Source organism: Perognathus longimembris, chromosome 9 (genome assembly GCF_023159225.1).
Source record: "Perognathus longimembris pacificus isolate PPM17 chromosome 9, ASM2315922v1, whole genome shotgun sequence".
NCBI lineage: Eukaryota > Metazoa > Chordata > Mammalia > Rodentia > Heteromyidae > Perognathus > Perognathus longimembris.
The window spans coordinates 20,049,539-20,069,192 of NC_063169.1; the positions used below are offsets into that span (position 1 = coordinate 20,049,539).

The window sequence follows — 19,654 nt, forward strand, 5'->3', positions numbered from 1 at the left end:
TTTGTTCCATAAGACCCAGATCTTATTTGATGGGTCAATCGCTCAATTCATATATAATCAGAATGTTCACAATCCATATAGCTCTACCTGTCTATAGATAGACTTCCAGCAGAAAATTGACAGATCTGTTGTATGGCTTTCTATAACATCTCTAAGTTTAGTTCTGGTGTTCTGAAAAATAATTTTCAAAGTACAGTAGTGATGAACAACTGAAATGCATCTATTTTCCAAGGCCATTCTTGCTGTCTTTCATTTTCTCAGGTGCTCAGCTTGTGTGGCAGATGACTTCATTTCCTGTGTGCTTACAGGCATCTCCAGCAAGCTTTAACATGACACACACTCCATCAATCTCCTGAGGAGTGGGTTCTCTCAGTGTGAGCTTGGCTTTTTAAGCCATGACTTCCTTCTGCCCAGAAGGCAGTTTGTGTATAGGTCAAGTAGGGATGGCTTTGGGATACTGACTGCACAGAGGGCTTAAAACAGGATTTTCTGACTGGTTCACAAGGCATGAAGATGAAAGGCAGGCCAATTTAGGTAAGTCACTATTCTAAGCCCCAGAACACAAGGAGTGTGGAATTAATCATTATAAAGCACTACACAGCCTCTTTACATTGCCTAAATCTTACATGAAATGAGAAGAGCAAAAATATTCTTCAGGGGACCTGGCAAACCCGATCTATCACCTCCCCTTTTGTTTATTAGATTATTTACTCTTTATTGGATTTATAGGAGGGCTTCACTCCAAAGAGTACATGGTCCCAGCAGTGGGCAGAACAAGGGATCCCACATAGTGTCAGTCTCATAGCCAAAGAGGGATGACTAAGTGTATTTGTCTCTGAACTAAGCATCGTCCTTTCTGGATGGAAAGGTTTAGTTTTACTTTCAGCTGTGAGTAATTTCCCATTGTGATTGGCTGACTTATAGTCAATTTAGTATAATTAATGCCAAATTACATTGTAATTCACATAGAATTACAAATTAAAAGCTATATTAAGAGCAAATGAATTAATCAAAATTAATGATATTATGCTCACTTTTCCCCCCCAGTGTTAATAAGATAGGTCTTCCTAAAACGTTTAAACTTTAGCGTACCATCCATCACTCCTTTAATTACCCAATTTCCTTGTATGGCCAGAGGAGGTAATGGGTGGCCATTTCTCATCAACAAAAACACACACTGAGAGGAGACATCCATTCAGACTCCAATGTGAAGGGCCCTTTAGAGCTTCTGTCCTTGAACATAAGTAATAGCAGTATCACTTGCCAATACTGACTTATAGTACTTCTATAAACAAGAGGGAACAATGTCAAGAATTTTCAATGTCTACCTTTAGAATCCATCTATGTCACTGTTGTCCTATGAAGATTTATCTTCCAGATTATGTTTTATCTACCACAAGACTGGAGTCTGCTTGTAGTCCCATTCAGCCCAATGGAGATGGTCAGTCTAGGAGCAGAGCACCACACAACTCCCCAACTCATGTTATGGACACAAAAGGAGCCTTAGAATGATCTTTGTCAGCGGATACTGTTCTTGATCATTATCTTACAATAGCCTCTTCCAGATTTCTTTATTTTCATTTTGTAGTGAACAACAACAAAAGCCCCATAAATGCAGAGGTAAAGAAAACCACACTTAAGGATATCAGTATTTAACAATAAACACCAAGGCCTCTCTAGGTTTCTGCTTTGAATGTAAATATCCATAAACTTCTGAGTTACCCCCAACAGAGTTCAGATTTTTCTCCCTTACAGTGCCTAGGCTAGGAAATCTCTGCAGTCTGCCACAACCAGCTCACATGAATACATGGCCAGGCAACTAGCCTGATATTGTAGGAACTGGGTCCATACGTTCATTTGTATTAGAAAGGCATGAATATTTATCAAAGTTAATAAATTAATAATTTTGTCTCTTTTTCTTAAGCCCCATATCTTAGTTATCAGCCATTACAATTTCTGCTGCATAGATGTCTAGGTTTTCAATATATGAAGCATAAAAGAAAGAGGCAATGATGAATCATTTCTCTTTCTTCCATTCCTAGGTAGAGACAACAGCTTCCAGATTTTCTTCCATACAGTCTGGATCACTGTAGCAGAAATAATGGCACTCCGCTTCTCTTTTACACTGATTTAAATCTCCTGATAGGATTTTAAAGTGATTCCCCCTTATCAGCCTTCCCTTCCTGCTCTGTACTTCACCACCTTTTACTTTGATGGAATGAAAGGTGTTTTTTTCCTCTGCTAGAAATCTCTATCCCTTCTTCTTTCTTAATCAATCTATCTAGAGCCCAATCTTCTGAACTGTGATCAAAAAAGACTCTCAGCAACACTCGTCTGTGCTGTTTCTATTAAAGACATTTTGGGAGCCTCCCACAAAGGTGCACAACAGGTGAAAATGAAAACTGGTCATTTATTAGGACATGTCTACTGATTGATAACTCATTATAGAGTAATCTATGAAAAATCTCACTTAGAAGATATATGAGATACTTGGAAGTTCTGGCTTTGTTGTTTTTGTTCTATTGTTTATTGTGTGTGTGTGTGTGTGTGTGTGTGTGTAAGAGTGAGAGAGAGACTGTGCTTAAATTAGCGACTTGGCATATTTCAACAAAATATAATGAGACTTTCATTGAAATTTACATTGTGAAGTGGATCAGTCACTGAACCTTTTCAAGCTTTTGGTCTCTTTCCCTACCCCCTAGTCAAAATTTGGATAAAAATTTTCTTAATCACACTTAATAAGGCAGATGAGAGACCCAGATGAAATTATGTGCAAAAATGCATTAAAATATGAAGCTCTCTAGACTTGTAAAAATTATTATTGTTGTTATTATTGATGGACTTCTGTGCCTAGCCTCAGGGTTTCTACCTCACATACAGCTTATGGTTGGGTTTTATTTTTAAATCCCTGATAACCCAGGTAGCAGCAATATTACTGCAGGCCACCAATGCATAAGTAATATTCTCCAGTCATCTTCCCCCCGCCCCCTCACAGCAGCAACAAAAAAATCAGTCTGGAAACAACATGAATCACAATGGAAATTAGAAGCAGAGAACATAAATATGTCATATCTCATAAATCACCTTGTTGTTCTGTGGTGCTCATTTTTTTATTAAAAAAAAAGGAAAAGCAAAAGAAACTATTAACCCATGGGAAGAGCGGCACATGAATACAAGTTGGGTCTCTGTCATTTCTGATAATCACTGCCCCCTTGCAGCTACTTGACAACCCACAGCTCTAGTGCTGAGGATTAGTTGAGCAAAGTCCCTCTGAAATGAATGTGTCATGTGTCTCACAAAGGCAAGCCGCCCAGACAAACAACAGCAAAGCCACTAGTCAAGCTATGAGGGGATGATTTCTCGCAGAGGAATTAGCTGTATGTAGATCAGGAAGGATGACTAAATATAGACTCTGGCAGCTCCAAACCTTGAAACAGCAGCGTTACTCAGTGTCCAGCTGGGGGCCCTTAGAAGATAAAACATCCTCCAGGCCACGCGATTGGGATGCAAAGAAGCTCCTGTTTCCTCTCTTTGCTAGCATCTAACAAGAAGGAAATGGAGACATCTCATCATGTTTGTAAGGCTGTGGTGTAGCTGAGAAAGTCGTAAGATGTTTTGGAGAAATTGAGAAATGGTACAAATTCGATTAGCTGAAAGGATGGTAAGTACAGAAAACAAAACTAGAATGAGATGTCACATAGATGCCCTGAAAATGCCTATCTGGCAACATGATATATTAACAATGCTACAATGCACATATGAAATAGGATTGAGAAAGGGCAGGGATGTGATGCAAGCTTACAATTTTGTTTGCGGACAGAGTTCTCAGGACTCCGTGTATTATTCCGTTTCTATGTATGTAAGATGTGAACGATATATTCAAAGAAGTTTTTAGTAAACAGCAACCCCCCCAGTCTGACTTCCTCAGCTTGGACTGTTCCTGCATGGATTAGCAGAGGTCATAAAGGTGTTTAGAGGTTAGAGTAAGAGTTAGCAATGAGCCAATCACCAAAGAAAGGAAAACGGACTCTACAGTATAAAAATGTCCATTCACTAGCATCTCATTTCCGGTTGTACCAATTCATTTCCACATACCCCCTCTATCGCCACTGAGAAGGAACCAGGCATGGCAGGAAAGTAGCAAGAAGCAAAGTCCATGTAGACTCTGCAGTGCCCACGAAAGCAGGGCCCATTGGTCCTTTCCATTACCCAACTGGCACATGTCTATCCCGTCAACAAGCAATATGTGAATAAATGAATGAACTATGGCCAGAGTTGGTATTCAGTTAACTGTTTTGAATGAATGAAACAATAAGGTAGCATATGCCGTGGAGCATAACAAAATTACGACAGAGACAGTGAAGCATGAAAAAGGACATTATCCTTCAGTCTGCAGGTAGAAAAGGGAACCAGAATGACCAGGCATTTCTTCATATGTACGTACATTGTATGTATGTATGTATGTATGTATGTATGTATGTATGTATGTATGTATGTATTTGCTGTGTTAAGGGTGATACAGAGCCCCAATCATGCCAGGCAAGTGCTATCACTGAGCTATATCCTTAGTCCAAATACATCCTCATATTTTTTTAAAGCTATAGGATTAATTTGATGTATCATTGTGTCCATCACACTTGAATGAAGAAGACGACATGAGAACCCAAGAATTAACTAACAGACATGAATTTGGTTTCTAGCGGTTTTAAATATCAGTTTCCCTGTTCATGTCATTGAACAAAACAAAAAACCCAACTCAATAACAAATGCGGCAGCGTTCTTAAAGCTATGATATGGTATTTAAATTAGAAGCATTATGAACGTATTGTTTCCCAGATCACAGTTGGAAGTCTTTGCTTCTCCCTGGCCAGAGGTACATTTGGGTCAATTTATCATCTAAGAGATAAAAGATGAAAGCTGAGTACATCCCCATGTCCTCTACTTTCTAGTTATAAAGGGACAGGAACATTCTCATTTGGGTTCACCTTCTGGGATTCCTTTTAAAGAAAATGATCCTATCAAGCTGTAATGCAGGTGATTTTGTGGTATAGATAAAAGCCGATGTGGAGTTTGTCAACAAAATCCATGGCATTTGAAGCTGTTGACCATTCCAAACGATATGTGACTTACATCTCTCGAGATATTCATGGACTATGTTATTAACAGTCTAATTTATGAAAGCAAATTTCTGACAGAAATATAAGAAAAGATGCAGACTTAAGAAGGCAAATTTGTTTTGTCTTCTCCATTTCCTAGACTACACGGAGTGTGATGGAGACACGGTAGGCTGCCTTATTATCCACTCACTGCATTTTAATATGAAAACTCTGCCTTCTTGTCTGGATTTATTATTTATGGAGTGTAAGGAAACAATATGACATTGTACACTGCAATCACGACAGGCACAGCCTTTGGGAGTGCAGAATCAAAGACAAACTTAAACAAGATCAACCTGTCCACACCCAGTCTTTACACCAATGAGGTGGTCCCCCTGTGCCACACCCAAATGGGCCTTAACTAGATGAAAAGAGTCTCTCTGCTAAGGTCTGCCGTTGCATCAATCATGTGACTACTGAATTGCTTGGTATTATTATCTACGTAAGTCCAGGCAGAGTTAGCTTCAAAATTCAAGTAAGAGGTGCCCTTAGACCCAAAGCTAGTGAAAGAAAAACGATAATATCCCAAGGTTTGTTTTTTTAAAAACATAATAAACAAACAAAAAGTGCTGTCCCTATGAATAATAAGTATTCCTCACTTAACGTAGGAAATTAATCTCACGAATTTAACCTTAACATTTTTGTGAAGCTTCCTAGAGATTTCACTTCCAACCTAACAGCTGCTTAAGAAGCATTCATTTTCATTTTCATAATTATTTTAAAAACATTCTTTGTGCTTGTACTACTTTGGGGGATGAATTAAAAAGTCACATGTTTGTATTAATGGCTTAAAATGATAAAGATCCCTCCCATTTAGATGAGGTTTGGGAGATGACATCTGTCTTCTGCCTTTCATGCTAGAATGGTCCAGTGTACTTCATAGCTGCTCAATAAGTATTGACCGATGAAGAGCTACATCTTTTGTGTTTTTGTCTAAGAATTTGTGTTTCCATTTTCTACAAATGGCCTTTCTATGGCATGTAGTCATGTCCCTCTCAATCTGGTGAAAGACGATCTTGAGACTGAAGAAACTGAAAATGTACTTTCTTGAGGAGGCGGGGGGGGGGGGGAGGGGGAGGAGGGGAGGGAAACTGAGATTATCAGTGTTTCTGACAAAAATAAACCTAGGCTGATGTGAGGGTGATATGGAATTCTTTCATTCTAAGTTGTTTTCATTTTCATGAAGAGTTGCTGTGTTTGTTTTGTTTACTTATTTCTTTAAAGCTATTTAATTAACGAATAAAGATTTCCTATATGAAAGGTGTAAAACAAGGTGAAATAACATGCATATATACACCATATACTAATGACCAGGGTCAAATTAATTACCACCCATGTAAATTTAAATCCTCAGAACTAACTGATGTTGGAACTGAAAGTTTTGTGCCCTTGGTCAGTTTTTCCTCAATTCTTCTACCCAAGCCTGTCATGCCCCTTATATGTTGAATCTAACGGGGCATATTTAACATGAGCCTATGGAAACTAAATTCAAAGAGCTACATAAAACCCGGGAGTGAATGTGAGGAACCTTCAGCCCCATACTTTCTCCTCACTGCTAGATTATTTGTCTCCTCTTTCTTTGAACTCAGCAACTGACTTGCTGTTTTTCATCTGAATCTTGAGTAATCAGTAGTCTTGAAACATAAAATCAAATGGTTATGCTATATTGAACTGAATCTCACAAAATAAAAGAAAAACAAGTATTTTTTTTAGAAAGACTCCTATGTCCTTATGCATCTAAGGTATGAATGCGGTACAAGTTTCTATTTTACCTGTGAATACAGAACAAAGTTAGCCAGTTCTAGATTATGGAAAGTGGGGTAGGGGAACAAATATCCTGGAGAGACTAAAAAGAAGCCTTCTGTGAGAGAAGATACTTACATGGTAAAAAAGGGCAAGTGGATAAAGAAAAGCAGATATAAGACACAATCCTAGGAGATTTCACAGATTCAGAGATGCACAGAACAGTTATTGTATCTTGTAGCACATTTTATCAAGGAAAGCAACTGGGGAAGGGAAGTCAGGAAAAGGTAAAAAAGAAAAGAATAGAGTTTGTTCAGTAAGGATAATTTCAAGGTTCTTATGACAGATCTTCAGAGCCAGACTGTGTGAAGTCTGGAGAATAATGAAAATTAGACCTTTCACCGAAAAAGGAATTGCCTCAGATTACATTATCAGGACATAGTGAAACAGCCACCTGGGTAAACGTGTGTGTGTTTACTGTGCTCTCACCTAAGCTAGTGGTTGCACATATTAATCAAATAGCACTGCCCCTCCATCCACTTTTCTATTACCTGTCCTACTTTGTGCCAATTTCCTTTCTCTTCCCCAACAGCTCTTGCTTCACTGTTCTTCTTTAAGTCATGGGATGGGGATTTGTCAAAGTCAATGAGCACTTTATTACAGTGAGAACGTTTCGTAATGAACAATTCAGCAATTTAATGAGATTCTGTAGATCTGTCTTCAGCCTGTCCATCAAGTTTCACTTCTATAAAGCACCCTGACACTAATCCTCTGGCATACCCAATCTTCACCCTGGGCTGAATATTAGATTCTTCCATGCTATATTGCATTACTAGTATAACCTCAGCAAAAAAAAAAAATGATGAACTTAACTATACTTGAGGCAATATAGCTGGTCTGATTTGATTTTTCTCTATTGAGTATGAGGGAATTACTTATTTACTAAGATAAAGCAAAAGCAGTTTCTTATCACCTCGTGAATGTCTAAATTGATAATATTTGTGTGAGTCTTTTAATTCTTTCTTGAGGACCAGATCTAAGAAAAAAAATCTTTATTGCTTGCAGCTGAAATCAAGTTTATAAAACTCTACAGTACAACATTAGTAACCTTTAGAGAGACAGTTATGATCAATCTTAAGTGGACAGTATGGAATTTTCTTGACCCTCAGACGTCTATCTACACATCAACTTGTTGATATCTCGCAATGCTTTCATTCATGGTTGCACAAGAAGAGAGATACCACAATCCTGAGTGGCCTCAAATCTCAATTTAGTTAGGAAGAAATGAAGGCAAAATTCATGTGACTCTTTCTTCTTCCTTTCAGAAGTGAAGAAAATATGGATATTTCCCACTTGGAATTGACCAAAGTGAATTCTGATAATTTACAAGCTACGGATTATAGAAACCCCTCACCACCACCCCACCCCCCCAAAAAAAAACCCACATCTTTCACCACCACTTCCAACTTCTGCCTGCATAAACCTTCCCAGAAATACCAAAGAAGTAACAAAACTAATGCTTTTTTAAAAAACATCAAGACAGTATGGAACAGTGGGCAGTTGGGGCAGGTATAATCAGACTTGGGGTTGAAGGGTAGCTCTTTTCTAGAATTCTGTGTCCGCCATGGAAGCTTCATTCTGTTAACCTGGAAGATTTGGGGGTAGGGATAAGAAGTCTGCAGGCCTTTATGATAATACATTATTAAAGTGTCCAAGACCCTAGACCTGACTGGCCCTCAGCACACTGTATCTCTTCAACAATAACGAGGGAAGAGGCCAATTAAGGAATACAAACAGAGAAGGAGTGAAGGTGTAAGGAAAAATCATCCATAATTGACAGTAGATGACTATCATTGAAACGCTCTCTGAATATAATTAATAAGATATCATTGACTTATGGTGGTGCTATCCAATAGAACATTGAGCCTTTCCTTTGGATTGGACATATAGCTGTTCTGCAATTGATCATGAAATCCTGATCACTGGCTCTCCAGTGTTTGTGGAGTGAGAAAGTCAGCATTAGAGAAAAGGGGAAGATGGCTTCTCACTATTTGCCAAAGACACCAGGGAGATTATTCAAGGCTAGTCACTGGGGATAAGCAGAAGAGGATATAAATTGAATAATCAACTTTGAAACACAAAACATCCTCCTGTACTCTAGACAAAGCAGTGACATAATGTAAAAAGAATGCTCTGTCGGGCGAAAAGGCAGGGCTGAGGAAAATAGCAATGAATGCAGAATGAACAGAGGAAGGAGACTTTTCTCATTCCAGCGCAAGAATTTCATTTAATTTGAGGTCTAAGCTGCTATCTACTTAAATTAAAAATAAACCAAAATAAATCTTATTTGTTTACTTATTTTAAAGAAACCCCCAGAATTGAGCAGGCCCTGGTAGCTCATACAGCCAATCATAGCTGTCTAGGAAGTAGACATCAGGGGAATTGTGCTTTGAGGCCAGTGGGGCAAAAATGATTTCAAAACATCACCTTAACCAAGAGCTGGGTGTGGTGACATGCACATATCATCTTAGCTGGTGGGAGGAGTACACCGGAGAATTGCGGTCCAGGTTGGCCAGGGCTTAAATAATTGAAGCAAACAGAGCTGTGGTGTGGTTCAAATGGTATAGCGCTTGCCTAGGAAGACCAAGGCGCTAAGTTCAAGCTCCAATACTATTTAAAGAAGGAAAGAGAAAGTCCAAATGAATTCTGATTATCACTGGTCTTGAATATGCATAATTTCACTTTATAATCCATTCTTATCGCAGTCAGTTGAAGAAACAAGTTGGCTTGTTTGTTTGCTTATTCAGGAAGGAAAAAAGTACTTCCCTAACTTTTTTTTTTTAACCAGTCCTGGGTCTTGAACTCAGGGCTTGAGCATTGTCCCTTGCTTCCTTTTGCTCAAGGCTAGCACTCTACCACTTGAGCCACTGTACCATTTCTGGCTTTTTCTGTTCATGTGGTGCTGAGGAATTGAACCCAGGGTTTCATGCATGCTAGGCAAGCACTCTACCACTAAGCCACATTCCCAGCCTCCTTAACTTTTTCTGATGTAGCCAGGTTGTGGTTTCAGGAAGCCACAGTGAGGGTCTGCTGCAGATTTGCACCTTCAATCTTGAGGATTAGACTGCACAGCCAGCTTGGGTCTGAGAACCAGGAGGTCTGCTATCCTTCAACCACTTGCTTTATCAAGGGAACAGGATTTCTAGAACTTCAGCCCCACTGAGGACCCAACTGGATAAAATACTGGTACTTGCTCTCCAGTCCTTCAATGTCTAGCCTCCTGGACACCAGCTGAAGATGCAGCAGATAGCCCTTACCTGCCAGATCTGCTCTTCACTCAGGGAAGTGAGGCGGTCACTCTTCAGCACCTCCTGGAGCAGGCAGTAGGGAAGCATGAGGACATCCTCCGGGCGGCTCTTCAGGAGTTCAGAGAGATGTTTCACTAAGAAATCGATCACTGCCTTCTCCAGTAAAGTGAGGTTAAAGAGGTCAGCAAGTCTGTACAGATCCAAGTAATTAAAGCTATTTAGTTCCTGGGTGCCAAAAAAAAAAAAGAAGAAGAAGAAGAAAACAAAAAAATGAAAAGAAGATCTTTAGAAATCAATTCAAGAAAAAGCAGGTAAGAGATTCAAGATTGCTTCACTGATCTTCATTTTAGGGAAAAGAGAAGTGCGATTGTTAATGTTGAATAGAAACACTCAATTAGGAGGTTAGGAGGTGCTTGGTGGAGATGTGTTCTAAAATTCATCCTCTCTTTCTCCTCTTGAAACCTGTATACTTAAAGACAGCTTAAAAAGGAACTTACTCCAAGGAAAGGGGCACAGAATCAAAAGACACTGCTCTTACCTACTTAAAGCTAAGTGATATTTACTGCGTTTTTGTAACCTGTCCCAAACCCGTGTTTAATGCTTAATGGGTATTTTCTCATATCACAGCTCCTTTGAATAGATATAAATCATGAATTAAAGGCACACAGAGTGTTCTGGTTGCTCACAGTGTACGCTCCACAGCCCCTTTTTGCCCTGCTGTGTGCCTTAGGATGTTGATTGCTAGGGACAGCAGTTCCTGGATTCTCTTGGCATCTTGAGTTCCATTTGGGTTTGGTCAACTGGATATGGAATGAGGAAAGAGTGATGTCTAACAGAGACATTCTCTACCACTGGGCTCTCATTTAGGTCTAATGCTACTGGTAGCTCCCACCTGCCTAGGTTTTCTCTAGGTCCATTTCTCTTCTTGAGCTTTAGGTTTAGAAATTACACAACACAGACATGTCTCTAGCCCAATGTTTGGAACCCTTCCCTGCTGCAGAGACACAATACTGTTGAATACCATTTTTTTGTTTGCTTTATGTTTTGGGTGTCAGTCCTGGGGCTTCATCATTGTCCTTGAGTTTTTCCGCTCAAGGATAATTCTCTACTGCTTGAGGCATAGCTCCACTTCTGGTTGTTTTGGTAGTTAAATGAAGATAAGAGTCACATGGATTTTCCTGCCTGGGATGACTTCAAACCACAATCCTCAGATCTCAGCATTTTGAATAGTTAGCCTTAATGTGCCCAGTAAGCCACAATTCTCTTAATACTTGATTTTAGCTTTGTAGAATCCACTTCAGACTTGTGGTCCCCAGAACTTGAAAATAGTAAATTTTTGTGATATTAAGCCAAAAATGGATTAAGTTAAATTAAAAATAAAATAATAAGGGAGTACAATGAAGACAAGAATGAATTATATATACTATAGAATTGAGAAAAATAAGGGAACTGGTAGGTCAAAGGGGGGTGTGTGTGTGTGAAGATGTTGGAGGGATGACACAGATCTAGATTCATTGTATATATAAGTTGCTTTTTTTTTTTTTTTTTTTTTGGCCAGTCGTGGGCCTTGGACTCAGGGCCTGAACACTGTCCCTGGCTTCTTCCCGCCCAAGGCTGCTATAGCACTCTGCCACTTGAGCCACAGAGCCGCTTCTGGCCGTTTTCTGTATATGTGGTGCTGGGCAATCGAACCTAGGGCCTCGTGTATCCCAGGCAGGCACTCTTGCCACTAGGCTATATCCCCAGCCCTATAAGTTGCTTTTTTAAATGGCAAAAATTCAATACATAACCTAAAATTTAAGAGGAGTGAGGGAAGGAGTAGGGTGGAAGGGTGTGTAAATATTAAAAGGGGTGACATTGATCAAGAGGCACTCTATTCATAAACTACATTCATAAATGGCAACTCCTTTGTACAACTACTTAAAAATAAAAAATATTCAAAAATAAAATGTTTTAAAGTATAATAAAAAGGAATTTATTGAATGGTTTTATCAGTGACATTTACTTTGCATGTTCTTTTAAGTTCTCTCAATCTTAATGGACACACTTCCTTGATTACTTCATTTCTATGTTTTCTTTTACATCTTTTATTCACATTAATTAGTTATACAAGGGGATGTTTCACTACACATACAATTGATCAGACTCCCTTTTTCAGTCTTTCTGATTCCCTTTTCCTGTCTTCCTGAACCAGTCTCAACAAACTTTCTCTGTTAATTTTTTTTGTCAGTTGTAGGTCTTGAACTCAGGGCTGGGGTGCTGTCCCTGAGCCTCTTTTCCATTTTCACACATTGGATATAAAGTATTTTGATCATATTCGCTCTCTTCCCCTCTCTCCATTTGGCTTCCCGCTGGTTCCTTCATTCCAGACAGAACTTATTTTACATTCTTTTCTTCACTTTTTTTTAGTGTATGCTAATTCTTCAAGGGGTTTCACCATGGTGTTTTACACATGCATATACAATATACATCTGTGTGTGTTTTATATCTTTTTAGAAACATTTTACCAGTAAAAAAATTTGACTTGTCTACTCTTACAATATTCCACAGTTTTTATTATTTATTTTACTAGATATATGTTTTACTAATATAAGGACAAGGAAACAAGGATTCATGATTAAATACACAAACTATGTAGAGTCTGCCTCTGTGCTTTCGCCCAAGCTTTATACTATGCTTTTAAGTAAAAACAACTTTGACTTCATGAAATGAAATGCACATTTTTACATGTAAATTCATAGAAATGAGGAAATCTCACATTCAGACTTTTGGCTTGAATACTCCCAACATTCATACCCACTTAAGGTAGATGGTGGGGCTGGGAATATGGCCTAGTGGCAGAGTGCTAGCCTCCTATACATGAAGCCCTAGGTTCCATACCCCAGCACCACATATATGGAAAATGGCCAGAAGTGGCGTTGTGGCTCAAGTGGCAGAGTGCTAGCCTTGAGAAGAAAAAAAAAAAAAAAAGCGAGGGACAGGCCCTGAGTTCAAGGCCCAGGACTGGCAAAAAAAAAAAAAAAAAAAAAAAAAAGAAAGAAAAAAAGAAAAAAAAGAGTTAAGGTAGATGGTGTAAAATTGTTTGGTTTTGTTAGCCTCAAACATTCAGAATGCAGTGGCATCCGCTTCTATCTCTCAAAGAGTTTTTATAGCAAAGCTTTGATTTCATGACATTTGACAATCTCTCCAGCCAGGATTCCAATGGTGTCTAGGAAAGTGAGGGCTCCCAGTAAAACATTGGCACATTAGTCATTTAAGGATCGGAGTGGCACACACACCTAACTTCTAAAACATGCTATGTCGTAGTTTTCCTTCATTTTTTTAACCTTGTAATAATTAATGTGTGAGCAACATTTTTGGCATTTAGGATGTCATATAAAGCTATTTTACTCTTTTTCAACCTGTTTCCCCTTTTCCTAGTTATATAAGATAACTCTAAAACTATTTTATTATAAAACTGCTTCCATCGATATTTGAAAACTTTAATGAATATACTCTAATGTGTGGTGCTCAGTACAGCGGGCACTAGGACCAAGTGGTTATTAGACATCTGAAGCTTTTAGGTATAAACTGAAATGTGCTTTCACTGTGTGAAGCACACAATTTCAAAGAGTAAGAAAAATCAAATAGGAAATATTAATTTTTATTATCTGTTTAATGATTGTATTGGTTTAAATATAATAAACTTCATCTGTTTCTTTTTACTTAGTTAACACACATCATAGGAAATTTCAAGTTACATGTGTGACTCTCACTATATAGCCATTGGGCAGCAAATGCCTTGCTAAATAATAAAACAAGCAATTAAGAAAGTGTGAAAAGCACTTTCAAAAGAATCAGCAGCAGCAGCATGGCTACCTGATCACTGCTCCATATTTTAGATCCTCCTTTTCTTTCATGGATGACATTTAACATGTATGGTTTTTTAAGTTAAATAAATTTTTGGCAAGGTGAACTATAGAGGGGGTTATAGTTACATACATAAGGCAGTGTGTATATTTCTTGTTAAATTTGTTACCCCTTCTCTCATTTTTCTTTTTCCTTCCTTCCTTCCTTCCTTCCTTCCTTCCTTCCTTCCTTCCTTCCTTCCTTCCTTTCTTCTCTTTCTTTCTTTTTTTCTTTCTTTCTTTCTTTCTTTCACAATGGGGTTACCTCTGAGAGAATGCTTTACCTCTAGAGGTTGATTTTTTTTTTGGTTGTTTTGATTTGTTTTTTTTTTTTTTGTTTTTTGCCAGTCCTGAGGTTTGAACTCATGGCCTGTGCACCACAGTCCTTGGCTTCTTTTTGTTCAAGGCTAGCACTCTACCACTTGAGCCACAGTGCCACTTCTGGCTTTTTCTATATATGTGGTGCCAAAGAATCAAACCCAGGGCTTCATGTATACGAGGCCAGTGCTTTACCCCTAGGCCATATTACCATCCCCTTCCCTCATTTTTCTCCCATTTTCCCTCCCCCAACAAATTGTAGAGTTCATTTCCAACATATTGTGAGTATTGCTGTTGCACTGGTTTGCTCTTTGTCCTATGTCTCACCATTTTGATGTTTCCCTTCCCTTCCCTAATTCAGATAATTCTATGCTTCCATCAGAAAGAATGACATCACCCCATTTGTAAGGAAATGGAAAGACTTGGAAAAAAATCATGTTAAGTGAAGTGATCCAGACCCAAAGAAACATAGATTTCATGGTTTCCCTCATTGGTAATAATTAGTATATGTCTAGGATAGTCCTAGCAGAGGACTATCACAATAGCTCAATAGCTATGTATGTATGATTATATAAGATGATGATAAGCAAAATGAACTCCAAGATATGGAAACAAGAGGTTTTTCATTATTGTTGTTATTTCATTATTGCTGTGAAATTATTTCTTTTTTCTTTCCTATGGATTATCCCCTGTTGTCACTGTATTAAATTATATTTTTAACAGAAGACATTAGAAGACTTTAGAAATCAGTGTAAGATTGTTAATAGTTTTATGTATCAATACAATTGAAAAGTAAAAACTGTTCATCTTTAATGTTTTTTACAGATGATCACTAAACTCCGTTACAATTCAAATATCAAAGGGTCTACTCAAAGCTATCCAATCAAAATACGCTGACTTCTCATTCAGAAAATTTTATTAAAGAATGCAGAAGTTGATACCAGCACTAACTTTTCAAGTAATGTTTAAGGATTCTTTTATTTTAATGTCTTTATTATCTTTAAGTAGTTGTACAAAGGAGTTGCCATTCACCAAGACTCTCTATGAAAACTGCACCTTGATCAATGTTGCCCCTCTCAACATTCTCACCCCCTCCCAACTCTTTCCTTCCATCACTTTTCTCAATTTTGAGATTATGTACTGAATTTTTTTTTACTATTCAACAAAGCAATTTATTTGTGTTATACCATCAACATCTTCATCCCTCCTCAGCCCATCCTTTCCCTTATTTAAATTCTTACTTGTTAAAGATTGGCAAATTCTGCCCTGGAAGGAAACAGCGAGTCATTTTTTGCATACAGATCTTCCACTGTGAACTTTGAGGCTATCTCCTTGGGTTGACAAATACATCTATGAAGCAAGTTTATCTGCTTCAGGGCCTTGGAAACCATCTGGGGCCCATTAAACTACTCTGAAGTCATTCTGAAGCCTGACGGGATGTCAATGCCTTTCAAGTATTACAGGCCAAGCCCAAGGGGTGCCTAGGTTCTAAGGTGAACCAGTGCTGGGGCACACAGAGAGAGGTGAGTGAGAGCCATCAAGCTCTACAAAGGAAACAATGATGGGCACGGAGACAATGCAAACTTCCTTCCCACTTGTTTTGTGTTTTTTTTTTGGTGTGTGTGACATGAACTACTTTATTAAATGCAGTTCTCCTAATCTGTTCCCACTTGTTTTGGTAAAAGCATCTTAGGTAGCTTTATATTTTTATAGAGAGACAGTGAGTTTCTTCCAGTTTGATGATAATAACAAGAGAAATCTATTTCAAAACTACAGAGAAGCAAAGATTGTTTTGATGGGAAATTTAAATAATTATTCTTATCTGATTTTTTCTTATTCTTTTTTCTTTTTGCAGTATTGGGATTTGAACTCAGGTCCTTTTGCTTGCTAGGTAGTTGCACTTACCACTGAGAAACACTTCCATCCTTTGAATTTCTTTTGAAGTTTATTCTTGAACATGTTCTTCCACAGTCCTGAGGTATTTTTATTTCTTTAGGATATGATTTTTTATAACCCTCAAATCCAATCAAAAACACATTTCTAGTGTATTAGTGGAGTATGAAAAGGCTAACTGAACAGCAAAAGGAGAGGGAACTGACATATTTGTGTATGAGAGAAACATACGTTGTAAGGTAAAGATGCTTCATGTCCTACCTTTCATTTCTCCATTTCTTCTCCTAAAAATAGTGCATTGCTGGGTGCTGATGGCTCAAGCCTGTAAGCCTTGCTACTCAGGAGTCTGAGATCTGAGGATCAGAGTTCAAAGTCAGCCCAGGCAAGAAAGTCTGTGAGACTTTTTTTTTTAATATTATTTTCTTTAAGTAGTGGTATAAAGCGATTGCCATTAACAGAGCAGTTTATGAATACAATATATCTTGACCAATTAACCACCAAAAAAGCCAGGAGTAGAGCTGTGGCTCAAGTTCTAGAGTGTCATCTTTGAGCAAAAGTGTTCTACAATAGTTCCCAGACTCTGGGTTCAAGCCACAAAAGAGGTGCCCAAATCACCAGTGCCTTCTAGATATGCCAGAAGTTTCCATTCATGTCATGCTGCATTGTTGACATCTCAGCAGTTAAACTGTGAAGTGAGGACATAAGGAGAAAGAGTCACCTCCTTGGAAGCTCCGCTCTTACTGTATGAAACTCTTCTAGTGGTCCAGAGGGGTTGTGTAGGCATTAAGGAAAATTATTACCCTGTTAGTCAACATTGTGTGTAAGAAAAATAAGCAACAATAATGCTGCTTTTAAGGCTTTCATTAATGTGATGTAGAGAGGTGGGACGCAAGGGTAAAATTGCATCAAATGTAATCCTGTAGATCAAATGCATCAAATATAATACTGTAGATGGGGAAAAATCTGTTTTAGAAGGAATGCCATTGTGTTTCTGGCTATAACAAGTAATAAATGTTAGCTTCATAAACTTCAGCACATAGGAAGTATAGAGAAGAAAACATGAATCATTCATAATTTCCCCATGCAGAGAAAATCTCTGTTACTGTATATATATATATATATATATATATATATATATATTTCTAGACTTTGTATAAAGAAATCCTTTCTATGTCAAAGAAAAAGAATAATGACATTCAAGACAGAACAAACCCATAGTCACTTCACACACTCAGAGAGGACTCAGATAGGGAGGGAAGAACCAGGACCCTGGAGTCAGGTTCAAATCTAGCTCTGACATTTTCTGTTTATGGAAAACTTGGGTCCAACACTGAATTTCCATTATTCCCCATTTACAAAATGGGAAATTCAACCAGCTGTATAGGGTTGCCATGGAAATAATATAGGAAAAGGCACTTACCACAGCAGCTTGGCACATGGAAGTGAACAGCAGATTTAGAGGTGGTTGAGAAGGACAATAAAGTATATTTGAGCATTGTGGTTTGCTATCCATAAGCCGAGATTCATCACTAATGTAAGGAGGTCAAAGTGAGAATATGGCTTCTTAGCCAAGTCATGAAACAAGGTGCACCACTGCATTTGTGAAATAGATGGATAAAGTGATGAAACGACAGAACTGAACTGTAAACTAATTACTTGACAGTGTTTTCCGATCTATATTACTAACCTGTCTTTCTGCAGCTTTGCATTTTCTCAGTTGACTATAAGAGAATGTCTTCTGTCATATATTCTACAGCTATATTAAACTCAACATACATAAATTAAAGCTGTTTATGACTGTGTTTTCTCTTTCTTTCTTTCCTTCTTTTTTTCCTTCTCCCCCCCCCCCTCTTTGCCAGTCCTGGGGTTTGAACTCAGAAAGGCCTGGGCACTGTCCTTGGCCTCTTTTTGCTCAAGGCTAGAACTCTACCACTTGAGGCACAATGCCACTTTTGGCTTTTTCTGTGTATGTGGTACTGAGGAATTGAACCCAGGGCTTCATTCATGCTAGGCAAGCACTCTACCACTAGACCAAACTCCTGGTCCCCTCCCTCTTTCTCTCTCTCATTCCTTCCTTCTTTCCTTCCTTCGCACCCCCTCCCTCCTTCCCTTTCCTCCTTCCCCCCTCCCTCCCTCCCTTTCCTCCCGCCCCCCATCTCTCCCTTCCTCCCTCTCTCTTTCTCTTTCTTCTTTCTTTCTTTCTTTCTTTCTTTCTTTCTTTCTTTCTTTCTTTCTTTCTTTCTTTCTTTCTTTCTTTCTTTCTTTCTTTCTTTCTTTCTTTCTTTCTTTCTTTCTTTCTTTCTCTCTTTCTTTTTCTTTCTTTCTTTGTCCTGGGGCTTGGATGCCATCTCTAAGCTTCTTTTTTTGTTCAAGGCTGGAGCTCTATCACTTGAAACACAGCTCCATTTCTGGCTTTTTTTTTATTTTTGGTGGTTAACTGGAGAAGAGAATATCATGGATTTTCCTGCCCTGGCTAGCTTCAATTGTAATCCTCAGATCTCAGCCCCCTGAGTAGCTAGGATTATAAGTGTGACTTCTGGAGCCAGACTGGTATTTTCTTTTCAGCTATGTCTCCTCTCCTGTAGAATGGACACTTCTAGTTACCTACACCAGAATCTAAAAGTTGGTCCATATTCCATATAATATATATTTGTGTACACATATATATATCACTCAGTCCTACCTGCTCTTTCTCTTAGAATCACTTTTCTGTGCCTAAACTCCATTCTATATTTCCTGCAACAATGCCAGAAGTTACTTTGCTTACCTTCAGTATCAAGCTCTCAACTCTCTCCTTTTTACATAAGCCTGTGCAATATCAATCATCTGCTTAAAATATGTAACAGGTTCAGTTTTTCTTAGAGAAAAACATCAAAGAACATAAGCTAACATGTTGAAATGAAAGCCTTCTATCCAACTAAAAGATAATTAAAAATAAATAAATAAAAGGAATAAGCTCACCACTTTAATCCTAGATACTCAGGAGGCTGAGATTTTATGATTGTGGTTTGAAGCCAGCCTATGTAAGAAATTCTGGGAGACCCTTATCTCCAAGAAACGATCCAAAACTAGAAATAGTGCTGTGGATAAAGTGGTAGAGTACTAGTCTTGAACAATTATAACTCTTTGCCACCCCAAACATAATCATCTCAAACCATCTTTGATCAATTTGATTTAAGGAAGAATTTTGAAGGTGGTGAAAATATTCTGTAATTTTCAAGAACATAAAATAACCTGTATCAAGTTCAGAAAAAAAAGTCAAAACTCAAGACAGTTCACAGTCCTACATGACCTGGATCTTTCTGCAAATCTCATCCTGCAGAACAGCAAGTCTACTTATTCCAGCTTA

The 19,654-nt window shown here is 38.2% G+C and overlaps 1 protein-coding gene across 1 annotated transcript in view; it reads right to left on the reverse strand.

Moving 5' to 3' along the window:
* Window positions 1-19,654, reverse strand: part of Klhl32 (kelch like family member 32) — a 195,627-nt gene that overhangs the window by 44,952 nt on the left and 131,021 nt on the right. The window contains exon 6 of the mRNA XM_048353802.1: window positions 10,217-10,432. Coding sequence (XP_048209759.1) covers window positions 10,217-10,432 — 216 coding nt within the window. The remainder of the gene's footprint in view (window positions 1-10,216; window positions 10,433-19,654) is intronic.